Raw genomic sequence first — 19,790 nt, forward strand, 5'->3', positions numbered from 1 at the left:
TGGCTTGTGTCAAAGGGAATCATTTGTGCTAAAGGATGCATGCGGTGTACCATCAGAGAAATACCATGTCCACTTGCTCACACATGGAACCTAAAAGCATTGATGTCACAGAAAGAGACAGCAGGAAGGAGTTTTCAGGTGCCAGGGACAGAGAGAAATGTAGATGAAAAAATTATTTTCAGTCAGACGGATGAATGCATTTAAATAATGTTGGGTGCGCTGATCACATTTAATAAAAATACATTTCATATATCAAAATAGATAAAGGAACCATTTTAACTTCTTTACAAAAAATTGCTAAATTGGTGAGGTAACAGAAAATGAGTTTTACTGACTCATTTCACAATGTATGCATAAATTAGAACAGCAATTTTCTCCCATAAATATACACAGTTATTACATATAAAGTTAAAAAGAAGGAAGAAGAGAGGGAATGGAATCATTTGACAGGAGATAAGCCTTCAAGACACTGGGTTTGGACCATGATCAAGGAGAATGTCATCAGTGACTCAGTGATACTGGACATATTTCATCTTACTCCATGAAAATGGAACCTCACCCCCACCATCTGTACCAGTAGGAAAAGAACATCTGCAGGCCCTCATGCCATCTAGAGCATGGATGATGTGAGAGGTCTTTCCCACATCTCCACCACTCCAGTGGACAGCACAGCTCTGGAGCTCCAGGTTCGCTTCCATGCAATTTTCCTGAGGATCCTGAAGTCTGGTATCATGAGGCAAAGTAGAACTTTACCCTGAGAATCGCACAGCTCTATTAACATTCCTCAAGAACTTTCTAAACTTTGTGTGCATTCCATGAGCCCTGGTAGGGATGGTAGTTCCAACAAGATTTGAAATCTGATCTCAGGGACCATATCAACGTAGGTCACATGAGAGCAGAGATAGCACTGAAAACAGTAATAATAAGTGAAGCAAATATACGTAATAGATATTTAGCATATACCATAATGTACCTTGATATATACTATACTTGTTATAAATTTGGTTAGTACCTGCCATGTAGAAGAAAACACAGAGAAATATGAAACAGGAAAGTTGAATCTGATGCATATGTACTTAATATTCTGCACATATGTGGACTGGCTATGTTATTCTGTAGTACTTTACATGGAATAAGGAAAGAATGAGAAATAAAAGGTGGAGAATACATGTCTCTCAGCTTCTTGAAGGAAAATGAAGTTGTTTCATTAAACATATATTTTAAAAAGTCATGCAAAAGAGAAGAATATTGTACTAAACAATTAGAAATATGTAGCCTACATTAAGGGCTCTTCTTATACATTTCAGTAATATCTTTTTGTCTATTGCTGTCAAAGCCAATTTAATGCCCTTATATGAAAAGCTGAAGATGAAGGAGAAATAGGCAAGCGCAACTATTATATAAATGATATATTTCTTCAGCTTTAAAAATTAATTTTATTTAAAGAGAAAAAAAAACCAAAACAGAAAAAGCGTATAAGTAATACAGAATTTCAAAAAAATAAACAGAAAGAAATCACTAGTTAATAGATTACGTATTGTCATCTTAGAAAGAGTTGTTCAAGTTACACAATTAAAGCATAGAAAGTGGGCATTCAAACAGTGAGACTGCAAACAGTTCTGTTCAATGATCCAAAAAAAATTAGTAATATGGTTATCTATCTTATACACTTAAAGATACATGCAGTTATATCTTTTAGAGCACTTTCTTTTCATCTCTTTTTTACAATACAATTACACATTTTGGGTTTTATTACTCTCATAGTTCTTATTACTTTTTTTTGAAGAGAATATTGACAAAGAACCAGTACAATGAGTTGGTGAGTTTCTGCAGAAAATAGAACATCATTCTGAGCTTTTATACTCATACAAGAACACAAAATCTGGAGTTCATATATTAAGTTTTGTATGGGTTTCCTAGAGTTCTATCTCTTCATATGGTTGCGTCTCCAAACATTCTTTAATTGGTTCAGGAGAAGTTTCCTCCATGGAAATATTTGTTGATAGAAGTAACAAAGCCTGTAATATAAATCACAGCACTATAAGTGGCTTGCTCAAATAATTTTGAGGTTCCCTTTCCTGCCAAAGAAATATTGTTAACGCTAGAATTTACTCTGTCATCTTTCAGTTCAGTCTCAATTGTTGGACCACGTAGACATTCTTCATATCATGCCAGATCAAGTACATGCAGTCAGTGTCAGATGCTGATGGCTGTGCTGAGTCCTAGCATAGACTGATGTCACATGCAGATGACAGCGTCTGATGAGGTAGGTTACCACAGTGTCATGGAAAGCACAGAACTCCTCTTCATAACTAATTCCTAATGCTGATGACAACAGCATCTCCGAGTCACAGTCTATTGTAATAATGAATATCACACTGCAAGAGCCATGGTGGCCCATAATGGGAGGAATTTTCATGAACGTAAGGAAAGCTCTGGTCCTTCTTCCACAACTCAGTGTGATGTTGAGTTGACTAGGACAGGGGGCTAACCAGAACAACATAGAAGCTTGGACATCATATACCCAAGGCCACTGCTCTTCTCAAATCACACAGGAGATAGGGAGAAACAATTTGCAGCCCTGTACTACACTGGAGCAGACAGGATAAGAGACTCAAACATTAAAGTTTGAAGTTTATGAAGGAATTTGCTTTGTTCTCCAAAGTTTCACCAAAAGTAAATAGAATACTTCATTCATCAAAATTACACACGCATAGATAACATCTGGGAAACTTGCACTTGTAGGGCATTCATAATGCAAAAATCTATATTGAAACAATATGATTTAGTTCACCAGTGGTGACAGCATTTGGACTAATGCAATGTGATGTTCCCAGAAAACCATATAGAAGGCAAACAGACACAGAAAGATGCAAACAAGCCCCAGTAGTCTCCCTGTACTATTACTATCTCACTATTTGGCTGTGAACTTTGTCTGTCTCTGGAACTCTAGGTAGTGAACAGAATAAGCATTGTCAGAGTTTTTTAAACTCCTTTTTTTTGTTCTGGAATCTGTTATTGTTGGGTTCCCAAGGTCTCCTGCATTTAGAAGTGGAGTCTTGGTGGTGGTTGGATTATGGATGTGCTATATTCATCCTGGGTGAGTTCATAGTCGCATGTACTGCTAATTGACTGGCCAGATCAGAGGAGCTGGTTCCACGGCAGTGTACCTCTGGATGCTGTATCTATTGCTCTGGCTATTCTTTGCCTCTCTACCTCCTGGCTGGCTGGTTGGAGCAGCTTTCCTCTGCCAGGCTCTTGTACCATGCTATTTCTATCTTGCAGCCAGCTATCCAGGGACTGAACCATCCAAAATTATGATTCTAATAAACTGCTCCTCCTTTATGTTGCAAGAGTCAGGTATATTATCCTAGAAATAGAATAGCTGACCAACATAAACCCTTTATACTTGAGGATACCCTTGTCCAATTGTTCCCAAATTTCTTTTTTGATCTCTTTACTCATTCAATTTCCTACTTTCCTCTCTGTGCAAACTTCTTTCTGTGAAAAACAAACAAAAACAAAAACAGGAAAATCTACTGTAGGGCTCAGGGTGAGACCCGGGCAGGTTTGTACAACTAACAGAGAAGTTTCATCCATGGTCTTTATCCAGGAGCTGAGGGAAGGTTTCAATAACATGTTAATCAAGTAAAATCTGGCATCACTAGGTTTCTCTCCCTTGTGAAGTGTCCTGTTACCTAGACTCAGAGAGGATGTTCTGTGAGAGTGTAAGGAGAGATATCGAACCCAGTTCTTCAGCCATTGTTATAGGCAGAATTCTAAGATATGCATGACCCACACCCAGATCTAAAGGTATGATAGGTAAGAATCTGAGCAGTTAAATTTGAATATATCAAAAAAGACATATTCCGTCTCAATTATATTTAATCTTGTGAATCCATTATGATTACTGTTGTTATTATTTTTAATTTTAATATAGGTTTAGAGTAGATAATGTTTAAATTCTTTAGTGCATGTACAAAACACAAATGAATTCCTTTTTTCATCCCTTTGCATTCTCCTGTGTCTCTTAATTCCATTCCTATTTGAGAAATAATTCCCTACTTCCTAATACCTATCTTTTAGTTTTCTTGTTATACCAGGAAATATTAAAGTGTGTGTTTAATTTATTTCATTTACATTATGGTCCTAAAGTTTATCTATTTTGCTACAAATAAGTTAAGTTTATTGCTGTGATAGACAGTAATTATATATAAATATCTCACTTTCTTTATTATTTGTTGCTGATTGACATATAATCTGCTTTCAAGATTTAGCTCTTATGAGTTATGCTGTTATAAATCTGGGCATGCATGTAATTTAATATTTTTAACTCTTGCAGGAAGATGCCTGGAAAGGGAATTTATGGGTCAAATGGAATTTCTAATTTTAATTTTTGAGGAATCTCCATTCTGATTTCCATAGTGGTTGTCATAGACTTCCAAAAACAATGCAGAAGGGAGAGATCCTTTTACCCCACAGCTTCATCAGCAATTGTTATTATTTGATTTCTGCATGGTAGGCATTCTTTTAAGGGTAAGATGAAATCACAGTGTTGTTTTAAGTTTCATTTCTCTAATGGCAAATGATATTGCATATTTTTTCATATATTTATTGGCCACCTTTACTACTTCTGTGATATGTCTATTCATTTGACATGTTCAGTTTTTGATTTGGTCTTTTATTTTGATGGCCTAATTTTTTAAGTTCTTTATATATTTTAGGTATTAGTCTCTGTCTATGGAATAGATGGCAAATCTTTTACCCCATCCTGTTGGCTTTTCTACTCTGTTGGTTTTTTTCTTTTGCTTTTTGGAAGCTTTATGATATGTTGATTCCCCATACTGTTACCTGTTTCCTGTGCAACTAGAGTTCTGTTCAGAAAGTCCTTGCCTCCACCTATGACTACAAGAATTTTACCTATTTTGTTTTTTATTTTAAAGAGGATAAAACAGAATAAAACCAATCATAACAAACCAGTGTAGGAGATACAGGCCTAAAAACATTACAAAGTCAACAATAGTTACTATAATGCCTTTTGATGTCTTCAAAATAGCTGCAGATAACTTCAGACATAGTAAAAATCAAACAGAACAGAATAGAAACAATAAAAACAAGACAATGAATGCAATACAGGACTTCAAAATAAACCACTAGCAAATCCAAAATGGCTACCATAATATATCTTGCTATCTTTGAAACAGCTGCTATTTCCATCAGATTTGACATAATCAAACAAAACAAAAGAGAATAAAACCCACCCCAACAAAACAATGAAAGCAATATAGGACCTCAAAACAAGACCGGAGAGAATCAATAATGGCTGTAACACTCAGGAGGAGACCCCTAGATGCAACTCTGTGTACTATCCTCTGAGCCTATGATTTGACCACCGGCCCTAGACCTGCAATATTAGTGAAACACCAAAGCACCACAGGCATCCAATTGCATTTCACCTCCATAGCTATCATCACAGCCTGTGTTTCTCTGGATAAGCCAGTCTCTTATGGCCTGGGGATGCAATTCCACACCCCTGTGTGGGATAGTACTTTTTGTTTGCCAGCTCACAAACCAAAAGGGGCTGGGTCTGGCTGTTCCAGTGCAGTGGGGCTCCAAGCATGGCGCTGCTTCCCAGACTGGATTTACCTGCACTCTGTGCTTTGTTCTCTCTATCCCTGGTCTGTGAATGGCGCTGACTCATGGGGAGACGCTAGGGTCTGGCTGTCCCAATCTGGCCAAGAATTTTACCTATTTATCTACCAACCAGGTTAAGTGTTTCTGTTTTAACATTTAGTTATTGGATTCACTTCAATTTTAATTTAGTATGTAGTGAAAGATAGGGGTCTAGATCCAGTCTTCTGCATGTGGATAGCCAGTTTTTCCAACACCTTTTATTTAAGAAGCTGTGTTTTCTTCAGTGTAAGTTTTTGGCCTTTTCCTCAAACACAGTATCAAACACAGTATCATGGACTTTGAACTTTTGTTTCTTGAATTTTTCTAGGTAACATATTTGAATTTCATGCAAGAATTAAAAATATTTCAATCCTTTTAATAAATGAGTTCATAGGAACATCTGTGTTAGATGGGCTATTAGTAATAAAATCAGCATGAATTATAGAATCAAATACCAACCAAGTATTGATGAGACTTAAGCACCAATAATATACCATTCTTAACTGCAGAATGGAGATCTCTAGCTATACTACGAATATGAAGGCAAAACCAATATTGATGTACTGTGAACCCATAATAATTATCTACTAAATGGAACAACTTTGCTTCTACTTAAAATAAAACAGTACTCAATAGCAAAACTGTGAAGTTAACTAGATACTTAGATTCATAAAGATTTGTTTTAGTTACTTTTTTTCATTGTTGAGACAAAATACCTGACACCCAAAGTTAAAGGGTAAAAGGTTTATTCAGCTCAGTATTTGTAGAGGTTATAGTCCATAATCTCCTGGCTGCAAGCCAGGCCAGTATGTGGCCTTCATGGTGGCCAAAGACAGCAAAAGCAATGAAGAGCCTGAATAGCATCTTTCTGTCCTTTATATCTTATCCAGGCTGCTGGGATTATGGTGGTGCCCCATCAATCAGCAGATTGATTAATAATCATACACCATTAACCTCAGCATCATATACTCTAGATTTAGCCACCTCTGAAAAAGCCCCATGACCACATGAAGCTTTGGGGGGACATCTAGACACAAACCATAACAAAGCTTAATAGCCATACAGAAAGGTAAAGAGGGCTGGGTAACCAAAGCATGAAAAATAACCCCCAAATTTGAGAAATAAATAATGTCATATGAGTTGGAGAGAAAAGTGAGATAATGGCCCCTGTTGTAGAGTAAAAGTAAATTAATGGTGTTAGGGAACCACCACAGTAGAAAAATACAGAGACCAAAATATAGGAAATATAAGAAAGATAAGAAGAAAGGGAAAAAGATGAAAGGGGACAGGAAAAAATAAAAGAAACTAAGACTAAAAAAATAAAGAAGGGGAAAAACCTGCAGAACTCTTAAAAATTTGATGAAGATAGATAAAAATTTATTTAATTATTTACAAATTTATCTAATTATTTACAAATATAGAAATGAAAAAGAGATTGTGTCAAGGAAAAAAAATTCCTGTGTTTTTGGATGAGTAGTTTCTTTTCAAGATTTGCAGAATAGACAGATGATTTTCTCAACTACCTCTAGGGTCTATGATTTTCCAAGTGACCCTTCTGGTCCAGAGGCCTGTCTGTCCCTTCACCCCAGTCTATGGTTACTATCCAAGCCAAAGAATGCCCTTTCTCCCATTGGCAGATAAGAAATGTGATCAGCCCTCTCGTATCAGCTGGAAGCAGGTAGACTGTAGGCCAGGGGCTCAGGTGGGCTCTTGGGCCTTTTAGTATCAACAGTCAGGGGGCCTGGTTGCTGTATTCTCTCCGTAGGTATTGTCCTCGTCCAAGATTAGATTGAAATTCTCTCTACTGCTGCTCTCAATGCAGATGTACATTCTCATGAGTTCTATGTCTATAAGGGAATAGGTTCTGCTGTATGAGAGTGGAAGCAGAGCAGAAGGTTCAGAATGGGCCACAGCCCTCACCAAATCCATGAGCACAACTTAGTAAGACCCTGAGAAGGGAATCCAGTTAATGAGTGCTCAGACTTTTGATACATAGAACTGTGAGATAATAAACATGTCTTTTAGGTAATTCCTTATCGAGCAATACAAAACCTCCAGAGAATTCTTCAAGTGAATGTCAATACTTACCTCACTGGGGTCACAACAGGTTGTTTTGCATCCAGAGACAGAGAGACACATTGCAATGCAGAATTCCAGCACACTTACAATGAGTACCACACTTTCCATACCCTAAAAATATATATTCGTAGAAAAAGAGTATAATGAATAGAGATGACAGACTCCAACCTTTAACACTAATGACAGTGGTAAAACACTAAAAGTTTTGTCTGAGATTCTGGATTCTGGGTTCTGATAATAGCAAAAAGTATCAGCCAATTCTTGGCTTACTAAAAGTCCCTTATGTAGATATGAATTAGACTCCTAAATAAAAAATGCTTTATTTTTCAATTCCTTCTAATTTCTCAAAGTAGTTCATCAATGACAGGATGGAGATTTTTGTTTTTGCAAGAGCCAGTTCTCTCCAGATTCATTTCTGCTGTAGTATCCAATAAAAGGAGGAAGAACTCACCAGTACAGTGGGAAGGGTCGAGGAACAAATTTTGTCAAAGGTATATGTACATCTTTGGTGTTCAAATGACAAGAGAGTGAGAAAGTTTATAATGATGATGGTCCCCACTGCAGCCAGCACGCAGCTGGTGATGTTCAATCCTAGGCTGCTGTTGACCTAGAAAGCAATAGCAATCAGTTAAGCAATACAAAATATTTTCAGCTCCATCTCGATGCTCCTTCTCAACACATTCTACACTCTCCATCTGGTTTACTTCCATAGTCATTATAGCAGATTATACCTGTGCCTATAATGTCTGAAACAGTAGCCATTACTTCAACATCTCCTTCCTTCAATTAGTTTCAGTGCTAATTTTTCATCAAACCACAGGTAGGATCTTGTCTTTTCCCAAGCTACAATCTTCATATGAGTCCTGTGGGGATACAAGACAAACTCCAAATCTCCTAGCAGTGATTTCTCTGCCCTTTCCACTTGTGCCAGATAACCCTGTCTGTCTGTTTCCTAGCTTGTTTTCTTGAGATACCTGACCTCTAATAGTTTTCTAAATGTTGCTTATTTGTCATGGTTCAATGTCTTTTGCATATTTTAGCCTCTGATTTAACACTCTCTGCACATTTTTTCTAAAAGGATGGGGACACTTTGAACTGAAATTGCACTGACTACATTTACTTGGTTTTTGGTGAAGAAGATCCTGTGGAGGCAGGTCAAGAACAAATTTTTAAATGTTGTATTGATCATCCTTCAGAGTCTGATTTTATCTTTTGGACAGTGAAGACTATGGTCCTTAGGTAGGAAACATTGGTTGAGATCCAGTCAATGGTTTTTTTTAATTGCTTCTATGAAAAGGTTATGTTTTGAATTTTCTTTTTCTTATGTAACAATTTTATTATGACTCCCTTTAATTTCAAACTCAATATATTTTCTGCATGTGATTGAATTGAATACATCAATTCATTAACTGTACGGCCACATCAATGCTTGATACCAATGTTACCTCGAGCTGGGTCTCAAGTGTCAAGGTTTGTTTGAATGAACCTACTTAACATTTCCTCTCAGGAATTTTCTGTATCTTCATGAAGATTCCATCAGCAACTATTTGCTAAAATGCTCAGTCTTACATTAGTAATTCTTTTACCAGTCAGTTGTTTGATTACAGCTGCTGGGAGACACTTCCAACTAGACAAATTCACAATCTCTTGTAATTTTTAAAAAAGAAAGCCTAGTTTGCAGTATTTTCTCTGAATCTTGAAGCTGCCATTTTATTCTATTGATTTATCTTCTGTTCCATAGAGATTTTTAGGTTAACGTATCTCCAACCATTTTTTCATGTTTTTGGTACTTGTGCTTTTTAGGTCATACCCAAAATTTGGGGACATTACTACACAATCCTTGTAAACCCATTTTCAGGAGCTGTTTTTCTAATCTTTGACAGATTCTATGGTTTTAGATCATAATAACTCTGTATGGAAGCCAGATTCATAGCTATCATTATTGGATTTTTATATAAAGTAGAATCAACTAAGTATTTTCCTAAAATGAATTATCAATGGTTAATTGTGGCAGTTTTGAATACTTAAGTTAACTGACAAAGAAAAGCATCTTTATAATGGTGAGTTTCTTTTTCATTTGCCTAGTTTATTTTTCCATTTATTTTGCACATTTTCTGCATAGAAATTTTGAACTTCTTTTTTAAAATATGTACTTAATAGTAGTTACTTGGTTATCTTGTTATTATTAGATTTTATCATTAGAAATTACAGTTGTGTGTAGATAATTTTTGTATAGTGAACATACATGTAGAAAAGAGGTACAGTTCATTTTAAATTCTTATTTTGAAATGAGAAGGAACTGTTCAAAAGAAAAGAAAAACTGGAACAGGGGAAAGGAAAAAAGAAAGAAGGGAAAAGGAAAAATAAATAAGTAAATACATAAACAGTTAAGTTAGTTATAATACTATTTGCTTTTAGTTCATTGAAAAGAAAAATTTGTGCCTGTATTGTTTGAACCATTATTCATGCTTATATCTTGTAATGTGAGCAACTACTTTGAAGATAACAATATGCATCATGCTAACAATTGTTATTCTCCTATAATCTTTTTTTTGAATTTTGTACCATTGTTTTTATTGTTTCTTTTCTTTAAAATAAAAATAAAGAAATTCTCAGTGCTTCCCTCTAGATTCTTTTAGATGTCCTATGAACACATCAGGATAACCTGTAATCAACTGAAGTTTCATCTTTTGCTTCCCATTCCTCTCTTTTTTCTATTTCTTACATAATTGACCCGCTTTGATCTCTAGAACATTATCAATATAAATTTGATATCTAATGTATATATCTTATAAGAGGCCAATTTGCAAAATTCACGAGTTCATACAACTTAACAGCAAATATAAATAATTTAGGTTTTGGATAAGTAAAGTAACTGAGTAGTCATTTTTTAAAAGAATCTATTTAGATATGTTATGTGAAAATGTGGCTTATACAACTGGTCATGAATTAAATGAAAATCAAACCCATGATTTTATGTTACCTCTTACCTTTTGGAGTAGATAGTATAAAAAGGAAGCAAACACTTTGTAAATAGTGATGGTGAGGATGTAAAAAATATAAAGCCTTATACAGTGTTAGTGGGAATGGATGTGAAAAACTATGCTAGGTTATAAAAATTAAAAATAGATTGGTTACACAACCAGCAAATTCCTCCTCTGGGCATATACCCAAATCAAATTAAAACCTTGAGGGCTGTGGATTTAGGCTCAGTGGCATAAGCATCTGCCTGGCAAGTGTGAGGTCATGAATTTAATCTCTGGTACCAAAAAACAGCCACCCCCCCCCCACACACAGTACCTTGTGCGGATATCTGCACACCTACATTCACTGAAAAATTATACTAATTTCCAAGATAGGAGAAAAACTGTCACTTGATTGATGTAACATAACTTGATTGATGAAGCATCTGCATGTAGATATCTCCTGAAAGCACACTCTGTGTGTATACCTAGAGTGAAGTACTGGGATTAAAAATGAAGGCCATGTACAACCACATTGACAAACCTGGAGTTCATTATCAAAGTTAAACAAGACGAACCCAGATTGTTATAATCAGCTGGTTATGTTTGTTTATGTGTGTGTGTGTGTGCGTGTGTGTGTGTGCACATACTTTAAATATATACACTTTAAAATCTAAAAATAGTTTTTAAAAATAACACAGCATTAGCCAAGAAGTCCATTTATACCACAGAAGCGTACATGTGGGGTCATCCAGTCTCTCTAGGCAGAAAAAAACGAAAATGAGTAAGAGTGAGGAAATACTACTCACCAGACGTTTCGTAGTGCTAGTGCCTGCTGCTATTGACAAAGTGCCTGAAATAATAAACTAGGAATAAGAGAGAAAATATGTGTAAGCTTCAAACAAATACAACCATAAGTAAAACTGACTCATACATGAGACAAGTATGTAAAACAAATGAATTATCTTAGAAGAATCAAATTTGCAAATAGTGGTTCCTTCTCACAGCAGGAATAGAAGAATTCAACTAGATGAATTTCTGAGGGAATTTATGAAGCTTTTCAAAAATGACCTAATTATAATGGTATCAAAACTGTGAGCATTGACAGGTAAATGAAATTCCAGATACACACTAATGTTGTATAGTAGGAAAATTAGTATGATATTACAAATGAAAAAGAAACTGAAAACTAATCATTTGAAATGTCTTTTATGTGTTCTAAATGAAATAATGGCAAACAAGAATTTTAAGTTCCTTATTAGATGATCACTAGAATGCACTAACATATTTGATTTCATTAATTAGGCAATTATTTTTTATTTAGAAACAACTTAGATTGACTTTGTGCCTTAAATTATTCAACTTTTGAATTTCTTTTTGGGTTTTGCTTCCAAGTTTGCTTTTAGAAATCTCAAAAAATATTCATAATAAAATGGAAGTTGATAGATTTGATAATAGTTTGGTAAACCTCAACACATTTCTAGTGTCAGGACAGAAATAATTCATGTAAACCCACAATTCTAGCCAAAGGAATTGCACAATCCCTTTATTAATAAAACATCTGTTCCAAAAGCATGCAAAGTAGAATTTCAACAAATAAATTCATGCAGAGATACTTTTGTGAGATTACATTAATTAATATATAGTTGTACTAAAGAAGCCTAAAATAAGAGAAGTTTGTAATTGTTTGTATATTGCTACTCCTATATTATAAAGTAGAGAAAAGAGGTACTTTACAGGTGAGGTTGAAAGTAAAACTAAAAGAACAGAGAAGGTAGCACTAGTGAGAGGTCCAGCTCAGCAGCAGAGTGCCTGCCTGACAAGCTCAGAGTCCTGAGTTTGGTTCCTGGTATGGAAAAAAAAGAAGCAAAAGCAAACAGGAAAAACAGCCCCATGTTTAAGAAGGGACTCTTCTACTTGGACACAGGTGATACCTCAGTTGACAGACAGATCTTACATCCTCTTTACCCACATACATTGGCTTGAATTGCATGAACTGGTGGCCAAAGCAGGCTTGGAGAGGAAATGAAGCAGGAATCAGATAACTAGAGTCATTAGATGAATGGGGCTTTTGAATTATGTTGATGTCTTGTGAGCTCTGGTTTCATTCCCAGATTGTAGTGTGATCATGGGGAAGTTATTTAATCTAAGTTCCTTTTCCTTTATCCATAAAAGGAAGATAATGATGAATCCTTCTTCAGAGTTTCTGGTGGTGGTTTGAAATGGAATAGCATGTATGAAACACAGTAGGTTGTCCAGATCATAGTAGGGGCCTATTAGTAGTATTTGATAGTTAAAGTGTGCATGACATCCCAGAAGTAGGCCAATGTTCATCATCTTGCAGTATGCTCTTCCTCTCAGATAGGAGGAGACACGAACTCCTTCTGCCCGCTATCTAGCCTTGCTATCTCAAGTCCGTCTTTATAGATAAATGGAAGCTCTACAACACTTGCATAGTTTCACAAATTTCAACGTAAACCCAGTTCATACATTTTACTTTTCTTTCATTAGGACGTAAAGCACGATTCTTGAGACTTACATTCCCAAATTTTAGGAAAAATTTCTTGTTGTAAGGATTTTTAAAGTTGTTTTTCAAATTCTGGTTTTAATTTAATTTTAATTATAGCTATTATTAAACTTGGGAAATAACATTTACCTGGTAGCTATTCCATCTTTTAAGGAAACTATTTGCTAAGATTTGGTATGATGGGTCATATGTTATAAATGGCCCACGTATCAGCCAAGTCTCCCCCACTTTGTTTTTAATAAAAGGCCTCATCGTTCAATTTCTCATGATATTTTAAGATGTGACTGCTTCCAAGCCACAGAGGTGGATCTTGTTTATTTCAAATCAATATTAGAAATACAGGACAGAGTCAAGGCAAGTTTCCAAATCTCAGGATGAGCAGAGACATTACCTCCAGGTATCTGAGAAGGTACTGTACTTACCGCCACGGACCCCCAGAGCCAGTAGAGCATGTTAAACAAAATGGGGTTTTGGAGAATAGGTATTAAGAAACAGAATACTAGTCCAAAGCTGAAGTTTATTAAGCCAATCACAATCTGCACAACCTAGAAATGATAGAAAAGTAAATGGTGATTATCTACCATAGAATGATGTTCAGGCAGCCTTTTTTCCTAGCATCTTTTGATTGGGGCAGATGACCTTCCCAATATTTTCTTATCACTCTTCACAAAAAGAACTGCGTACCTACTAACTTATGGAAAACATTGTCTGATAATTAGTCATCAACTTTGTTGTTTCATGGTGAAAAAGAGTTTGCAGAAACCTGCCCTCAAAATGTTGTTTCTCTCTTTTGCCACATGTTCAGAGATGAGAGACCAAAGACTTAGGAAGCAGGTATTCAAGCAGGGGAGAAAAACCTGATAAAAAGTCATGCAGGGGAAGGAAAATTAGAGGATATACTCTTCTTGGACCTGGAGCTCATGAACATGACTGTTTGTACAGAGGTACAAAAGGAGGGGAATTAGGGAAAAATGATCTTAGAGCAATAAAAAGGACTCTAAGAAATAATATGAAACCAACTTATAAGGTTTTCTGAGACACTGTAAAAGCCATGCTTGGAGGAGTGTGTGTAGCATGGAGTGCACATATTAGAGAAAAGGAAAAATTTAAAGTTGGTCACCTATGCTTCCATGTCAGGATACTACACAGAGAATAGCAAGCTGAATTCAAAGTAATCAAAGAAAAATAAAAGTTAGATCAGAATTCAATGAAGTAAATACAGGGAGTTGTATACAAAATCAGTAATATCAAAAGCTATCCTTTTAAAGATAAATCAAACCAATAAACTTCCAGCCAGGAAAACTAAGAAAAATAGAGGACACAAAGTGCTGATATCAGAAATGAAAGGAAGGATCATCACAAATACTAAGTGAAAAAAGGAGTGTTATGAATAACTCCACGGGCAAAAACTTGATAATAGGTAAAAATAAAAGGTGTGTTCTTGAATACAGAAATGTCAAAAGTCAAAAAAGGTACAAATTTGCATGGTTCCTGTGTAATTCTAGGTGTATGATTTTTTGGAAAATGCAGACTTTGGGGACAGTTAAAGAATAATAGTTTCTAGGGCTTAGGGTAAGGAAAGGATGAATAGGTAGACTACAGAGGCCTTTAGACAGTGGGACTACTTGTATAATACTTCAGTGGTGAATACAAGCTGGGGATTGAACTCAGGGCCTTATATAAGCTACATGAGTATTTTCCCACTGAATTACACCTGCAGCTCTAGCGGGATATTCCAGTCACGATAGTGTGTCAGTGTAGGTTCATCAGTTGTAACAGATAAAGTATGGTGGGGAGGAAGGTGAATATTGGGAAACATGTACATGTGGAAGTTATCTCCTCCTCAATTTTGGTGTGAATTTAAAACTGCTCTAAGAAAAGTATTTTAAAAATCTGAGCAAAGTATAGTGGTGCAAACCTGGAATCTCAGAACTATGGGAGGTGAGGCAAGATGACTGCAAGTTCAAGCCAAGACTTAGCAACTTAGAGATTTAGTGAGAGCATATGTCAAAAAAATGACAGAGAGCTGGGAATTTAGTTCAGTGTAAAGGTCCTGGGTTCCATTGACAGTAAGAAAAAAATCTATATTGCTTTATTATAATATTAACACTAATATGTTAACATGTAACATATTTCATTACTATGCAAAGTATATTGACCATATCTTAGAATACAGTAGTGGGAAACAAAGGATTGCAAGTATCTACACTGACATCTTTCTCCCACTGGTTTGAATTTGGAGACAGATACTCAGTGTCTTTTCAGTTTCCCTAATATGTCATCGTTTAAACTTTCCATTTCCTTTAAGCATATCTACATGAGATTCCAAGAGGAAGTGCTTGGAGTATAATTTTTTTTTATTCCTTGAGAAGCAAGCTAAGCAAAGGCACCAGAGAAATCCAGGTATAACATGGTTCTGGGCCAAAGGCGCAGCTGGGGTCCCTAGCCAGGGCACATGGACCATTTTCTGCTGTTGTTCTTCCATAACCAGGGTGACTCAAACCTGGAACCACTGTATGTTAACTATGGTTAAACAAGAGGCATGATGTGGTATTATAGTGATAATAAACCATTTTCCAGATGATGGGTCTCAATAATCAAGCACCGATCACTGTAGCATGGGTTGATATGCTAGTGGCAAGTGTTTGGCATGAGATGGGTCAGGTGTGAGCTCCCTACCCCTTTGTACTTTCCCCTGATCCACAGCTGACTCACCCCCAAGGCTTCTGGTTTCCCCCTCAAGAATGTCTTCCTCCTTCTTTCCCACAGATGTAAGGCCAGAGCCTCAGGCTTCCCCCGCCACACCAAAGGTGGCTCGGCCACAGGTGCGATTGGCTCCACATCTTGCAGGGTCTTCATGGCAGCAAAACAGTGCTAGAATAAGAAGTGCAATTAAGGATGGTTTCAGGAAATGGTAAGAGAGAAGCTTGACACTTTGTGGCAGGTTAGCGCATAAGGAGAAACTCTATCTACCTTCCCATTCCATGTTATAATAGCTGTTTGATTCCAGGAAGTAAAAGAGACAAGATGTTAGAGAGAGAAGGAGAGAGGGATAAAGAGAGACAGAAGGGGAGTGAGAGGGAGGTAGAGGGAGGTATAGAGAGAGAGACAGACAGAAAGAGACAGAGACAGAGACAGAGAGACAGAGGGAGAGAGAGAATTCAAATGCTTCATGGTCTATTTCCATAGATGTTGGAGTGAGTGAAATTTACTAAGATTTTCAACCTGCAATTGAGTCTGATACCATTTATGCCTCACTGAGACTCTGCAGAAATCCTACATTTGGAGGCATCTGCCCTCTTATTACAGCACAACACAGATAATTTGTAGTGTCAAAATTTTTGGTATGCAGGGAGTATTGTCAACCTATATTTTGCAATGATAGATAAAAAGAAGTGCGTTATTAGTACATCCACTAGAAATTTGACATAAATGAGAAGAGAGGTCTACTTTAGAGAAATATGAAAAAATAAAGTAAAATATTAATCACTTAAAACATTATTTTTGGTAGCACATATATGGAAAGTTCTAGAGAAGAGTAAAAATATAGCTGGGCATTGTGTTGAATCTCTGTAAGCTTGGAAGGCTGAGGCAGGAGGATTGCCAGGAGTTTGAGGCCAGCCTGAGGAGCTACATAGTGAGTCCAAGGCCAGCCTGAACTACATAGAAACACCCTGTTTAAAAATCAAACAAACAAACAAGCAAATAAAAAGTAAAAATACAAAATGGCAGTTCATAAATAAGTAAAAATTGTAAAATTTAAGGTGAATATAACGATTTATTAGGAACATGTAATGTGAATGAGTTTGAAATAAATAAGTACAAATTGCAAACAGAAAACTCATGCTTCTTATTTATAAATTTTGAAAAGCAACTTAGAGAGACAGAATTAGAATCCCACCTTTAAAAAATTGAGAGTCAACTACAGTCAATATGAATCATGAAAAATTATTGCTTAAAATGAATATCACATCAGGATGAATTTGTGGAGAATTATAGTGTCAGGGAAGAGGGACACTGTGGTCACAGATTTCCGAGTGTGTTTTTCAAACATAAGAGACTTCCTGAAGTAAATAACATAAATTACTGTCTATAAATGTCAGATTGAATGCACCGGTGAATAGCTGTTATTTCCTAGATCATTATGAGAGCCAGAGAGAACAGTAAAAAAGGAGAAATCCCATAAGAAGCCAAATTTATTAAAGGAAATCAGTTTTGTGATACACTAGAGTTCGGAAAGAAAGAAACAGATTTCTCTAATATAAATGTCCAAGCAGTACCACAGGCTATGATTACATCATCATAAGCAAAGGCCAACATTCTGGGTAAGCTGTTGCCTCTACTCTGGTGGTCTTGCATCTCATCTGGGAAAAGAATGGATTGGTATGATTTTCTCCACTCTTCTTTCTGATTGCCACAGTGCTATGAATCCTCTCCGTGATTTCCACTAGTAGATTCCCTTATGAAAAGCTTCTGTTCATGGCTGGGTGGCTAAAGAAATCAAGCCAAGTAATGCTGGAGAACTAAGTCTGACCGCGGTCTACCCCAGGATGAGTACATCCCTGTACAACCTTTACCAAATGTTGCGATGACAGATCTTAACTTTTGAAGTACAAAGAAATAACAATTCAGAGACTGGGAGGAAGAACCCCAGAAAGGGGCATTCAGAGTGCATGAAACAATCAGTCAACTGTTTAAAACATTTACTGTAAAGTTTTGATAGTCCAGAGTTCTGGAGAACAATTTTATGCTAGCACCCAGATTTAACCCCTAGGAGATCTTTGGCCTTTCCTTCCCACTCTCTTCTGCTGAAGGCTGTGCCTCACATGCACCAACCACACATGCTAAGGTGTTTTCAACCCTCCTTTCTTTAGAGCAACAGGCGATGCCATGGGAATGGGCCTCATGTTTCCCTGTTTTACTTCCAGGAGTCCTTGGACCGGTAAAGAAGACCCTCAGCTCACCAGCTTAGGAAGGCGAGTACCCAGACACACTTACCTTCCTCCAAGCCACAGGTCACGTTCTCTGTCCACCAGGGCCAGGATGTGTGCGATCACAGTCTCCTCCCACACTGCACACCTCAGTCAGATGAATTCTGTGCTCTTCTAGCAGCTCTCCTAAATCCTAAATGCTCTGCTGAGAATTTCTGAAAACATAACTAGCTAGTTCCTTTTCAGTGTGGTAAGTGTGGTATGGTTTTCATGTCCCTCTGATGCATGTGTAAAATTTATTGTAAATGGTGACTGCTACTTACAATCTTGCCCGTGAAAATGATATTTTTTATTACCATGAGTATCATCGTGAAGATTTACTACATACCAGACTCTGCGCAAAAGTTTTCATGACATTTAGAAGTTAAATGAAAAGCCTATTTTCATAGTTTCACAGGTACCCATTGAAACGTAAATGAGACTGTAACCCACGCAAGGATGATAAAGACATATGAAGAAGAAGCTTATTTGGGGCAGGGGAGATGTCATCTGGTGGGCAGAGAGCAACCCAGAGGGGATGAAGTCATGGCCTGAAAACCACAGTAGGGGGAATGGGCATGTGGACTAGAACAGCTACTCATGATGGCATCAGGGTATATTTAGAGGTGAAGTTGTGCATCACAGGAACAATGTTGGTCTCCGTGGTCGCTGTAGTTCTTGGAAAGCATGTGAGTGTCTTTGTGGTCCATACTGTCCTAATAAAAATCTGCAATGGTGGTTGGGCTGCATTCTGTAACGCCCTCCTCCCTGTGCCCTGGAGCTCACTATTCCTTCATCCATGTTGTGCTTTTTTTCCCTTGAAGCTTATCTACTCATATTTAAGAACATTATCTGCATGAAATTCCACATCGGACATGCATCATAAATGGGCACAAAGGGCAACAAGTTGCTTGCACAGCAGTAGTGCAGCACCTTTCAAAGTCTAAGAAGAATCTGCTATCGGAGAAAGAGAATCATCTTTTACTAAGACAAACTGACTCACCATCACCTCTTTTCACGTTCTTCTTATTCCCTTGGATTTAAGAGTCCTCATTTGTAAAGTGAAAGCAGTACTCAATTTGCATGGATGCGTGGCTTACTGTATCAGTGCACTTTAGATTGCTGTAACACAGTGCTACTTGTGGGAAATTTGTAAATAAAAGAGGTTTATGTAGCTCATAGGTTTAGAAGTCTAAGAGTCTGACCCAGCATCTGCTAGATCAAGCCAAGGTCTTCTGGATCCATCACAACATGGTAGATTGCGTAGTGATGTTGAAGGAAAATCAACATCAAACTGAATGGAAAACTCTTTGGACTGAGAAATTGAGAAGGCAGGGTTTATTGATGCTATCATGTGAGGGACTATAACCGAGTTCAAACCACCAGCCATGAGTCAGTTTAGAGTTTGGCTGAAATATAGTTTGCAGGAAGGAAGTAAAAGGCTGATGGTAAATTATTAATGATTGGTGACAAGAACTAAGCCATACGTTGTCAGGCAAGCTAATTATAAATAGATTTACTTAAAAGAAGTCGTTTAACATAATATAGAAACATCCTGGGGACAAGGAGGGAGGTTCA

General features: G+C 36.8%; 1 protein-coding gene across 1 annotated transcript; it reads right to left on the minus strand.

The window, feature by feature from the left end:
- Window positions 1-1,411: 1,411 nt before the first annotated feature.
- LOC106026776 (membrane-spanning 4-domains subfamily A member 4A-like) lies at window positions 1,412-18,366 on the minus strand. Its single transcript, XM_013148308.3, has 7 exons — window positions 18,241-18,366; window positions 15,958-16,116; window positions 13,665-13,787; window positions 11,525-11,581; window positions 8,204-8,359; window positions 7,762-7,863; window positions 1,412-2,018 (listed from the first exon to the last, which is right to left on the minus strand). The coding sequence occupies exons 2-7, from the start codon at window positions 16,099-16,101 to the stop codon at window positions 1,917-1,919; spliced, it is 684 nt and encodes a 227-aa protein (XP_013003762.1). The 5' UTR covers window positions 16,102-16,116; window positions 18,241-18,366; the 3' UTR covers window positions 1,412-1,916.
- Between the last annotated feature and the right edge of the window lie 1,424 nt (window positions 18,367-19,790).

The sequence above is a fragment of the Cavia porcellus genome, unplaced genomic scaffold, assembly GCF_034190915.1.
Source record: "Cavia porcellus strain 051 isolate PalLab524CR breed Dunkin Hartley unplaced genomic scaffold, mCavPor4.1 scaffold_17, whole genome shotgun sequence".
In the NCBI taxonomy this organism is placed as follows: Eukaryota; Metazoa; Chordata; class Mammalia; order Rodentia; family Caviidae; genus Cavia; species Cavia porcellus.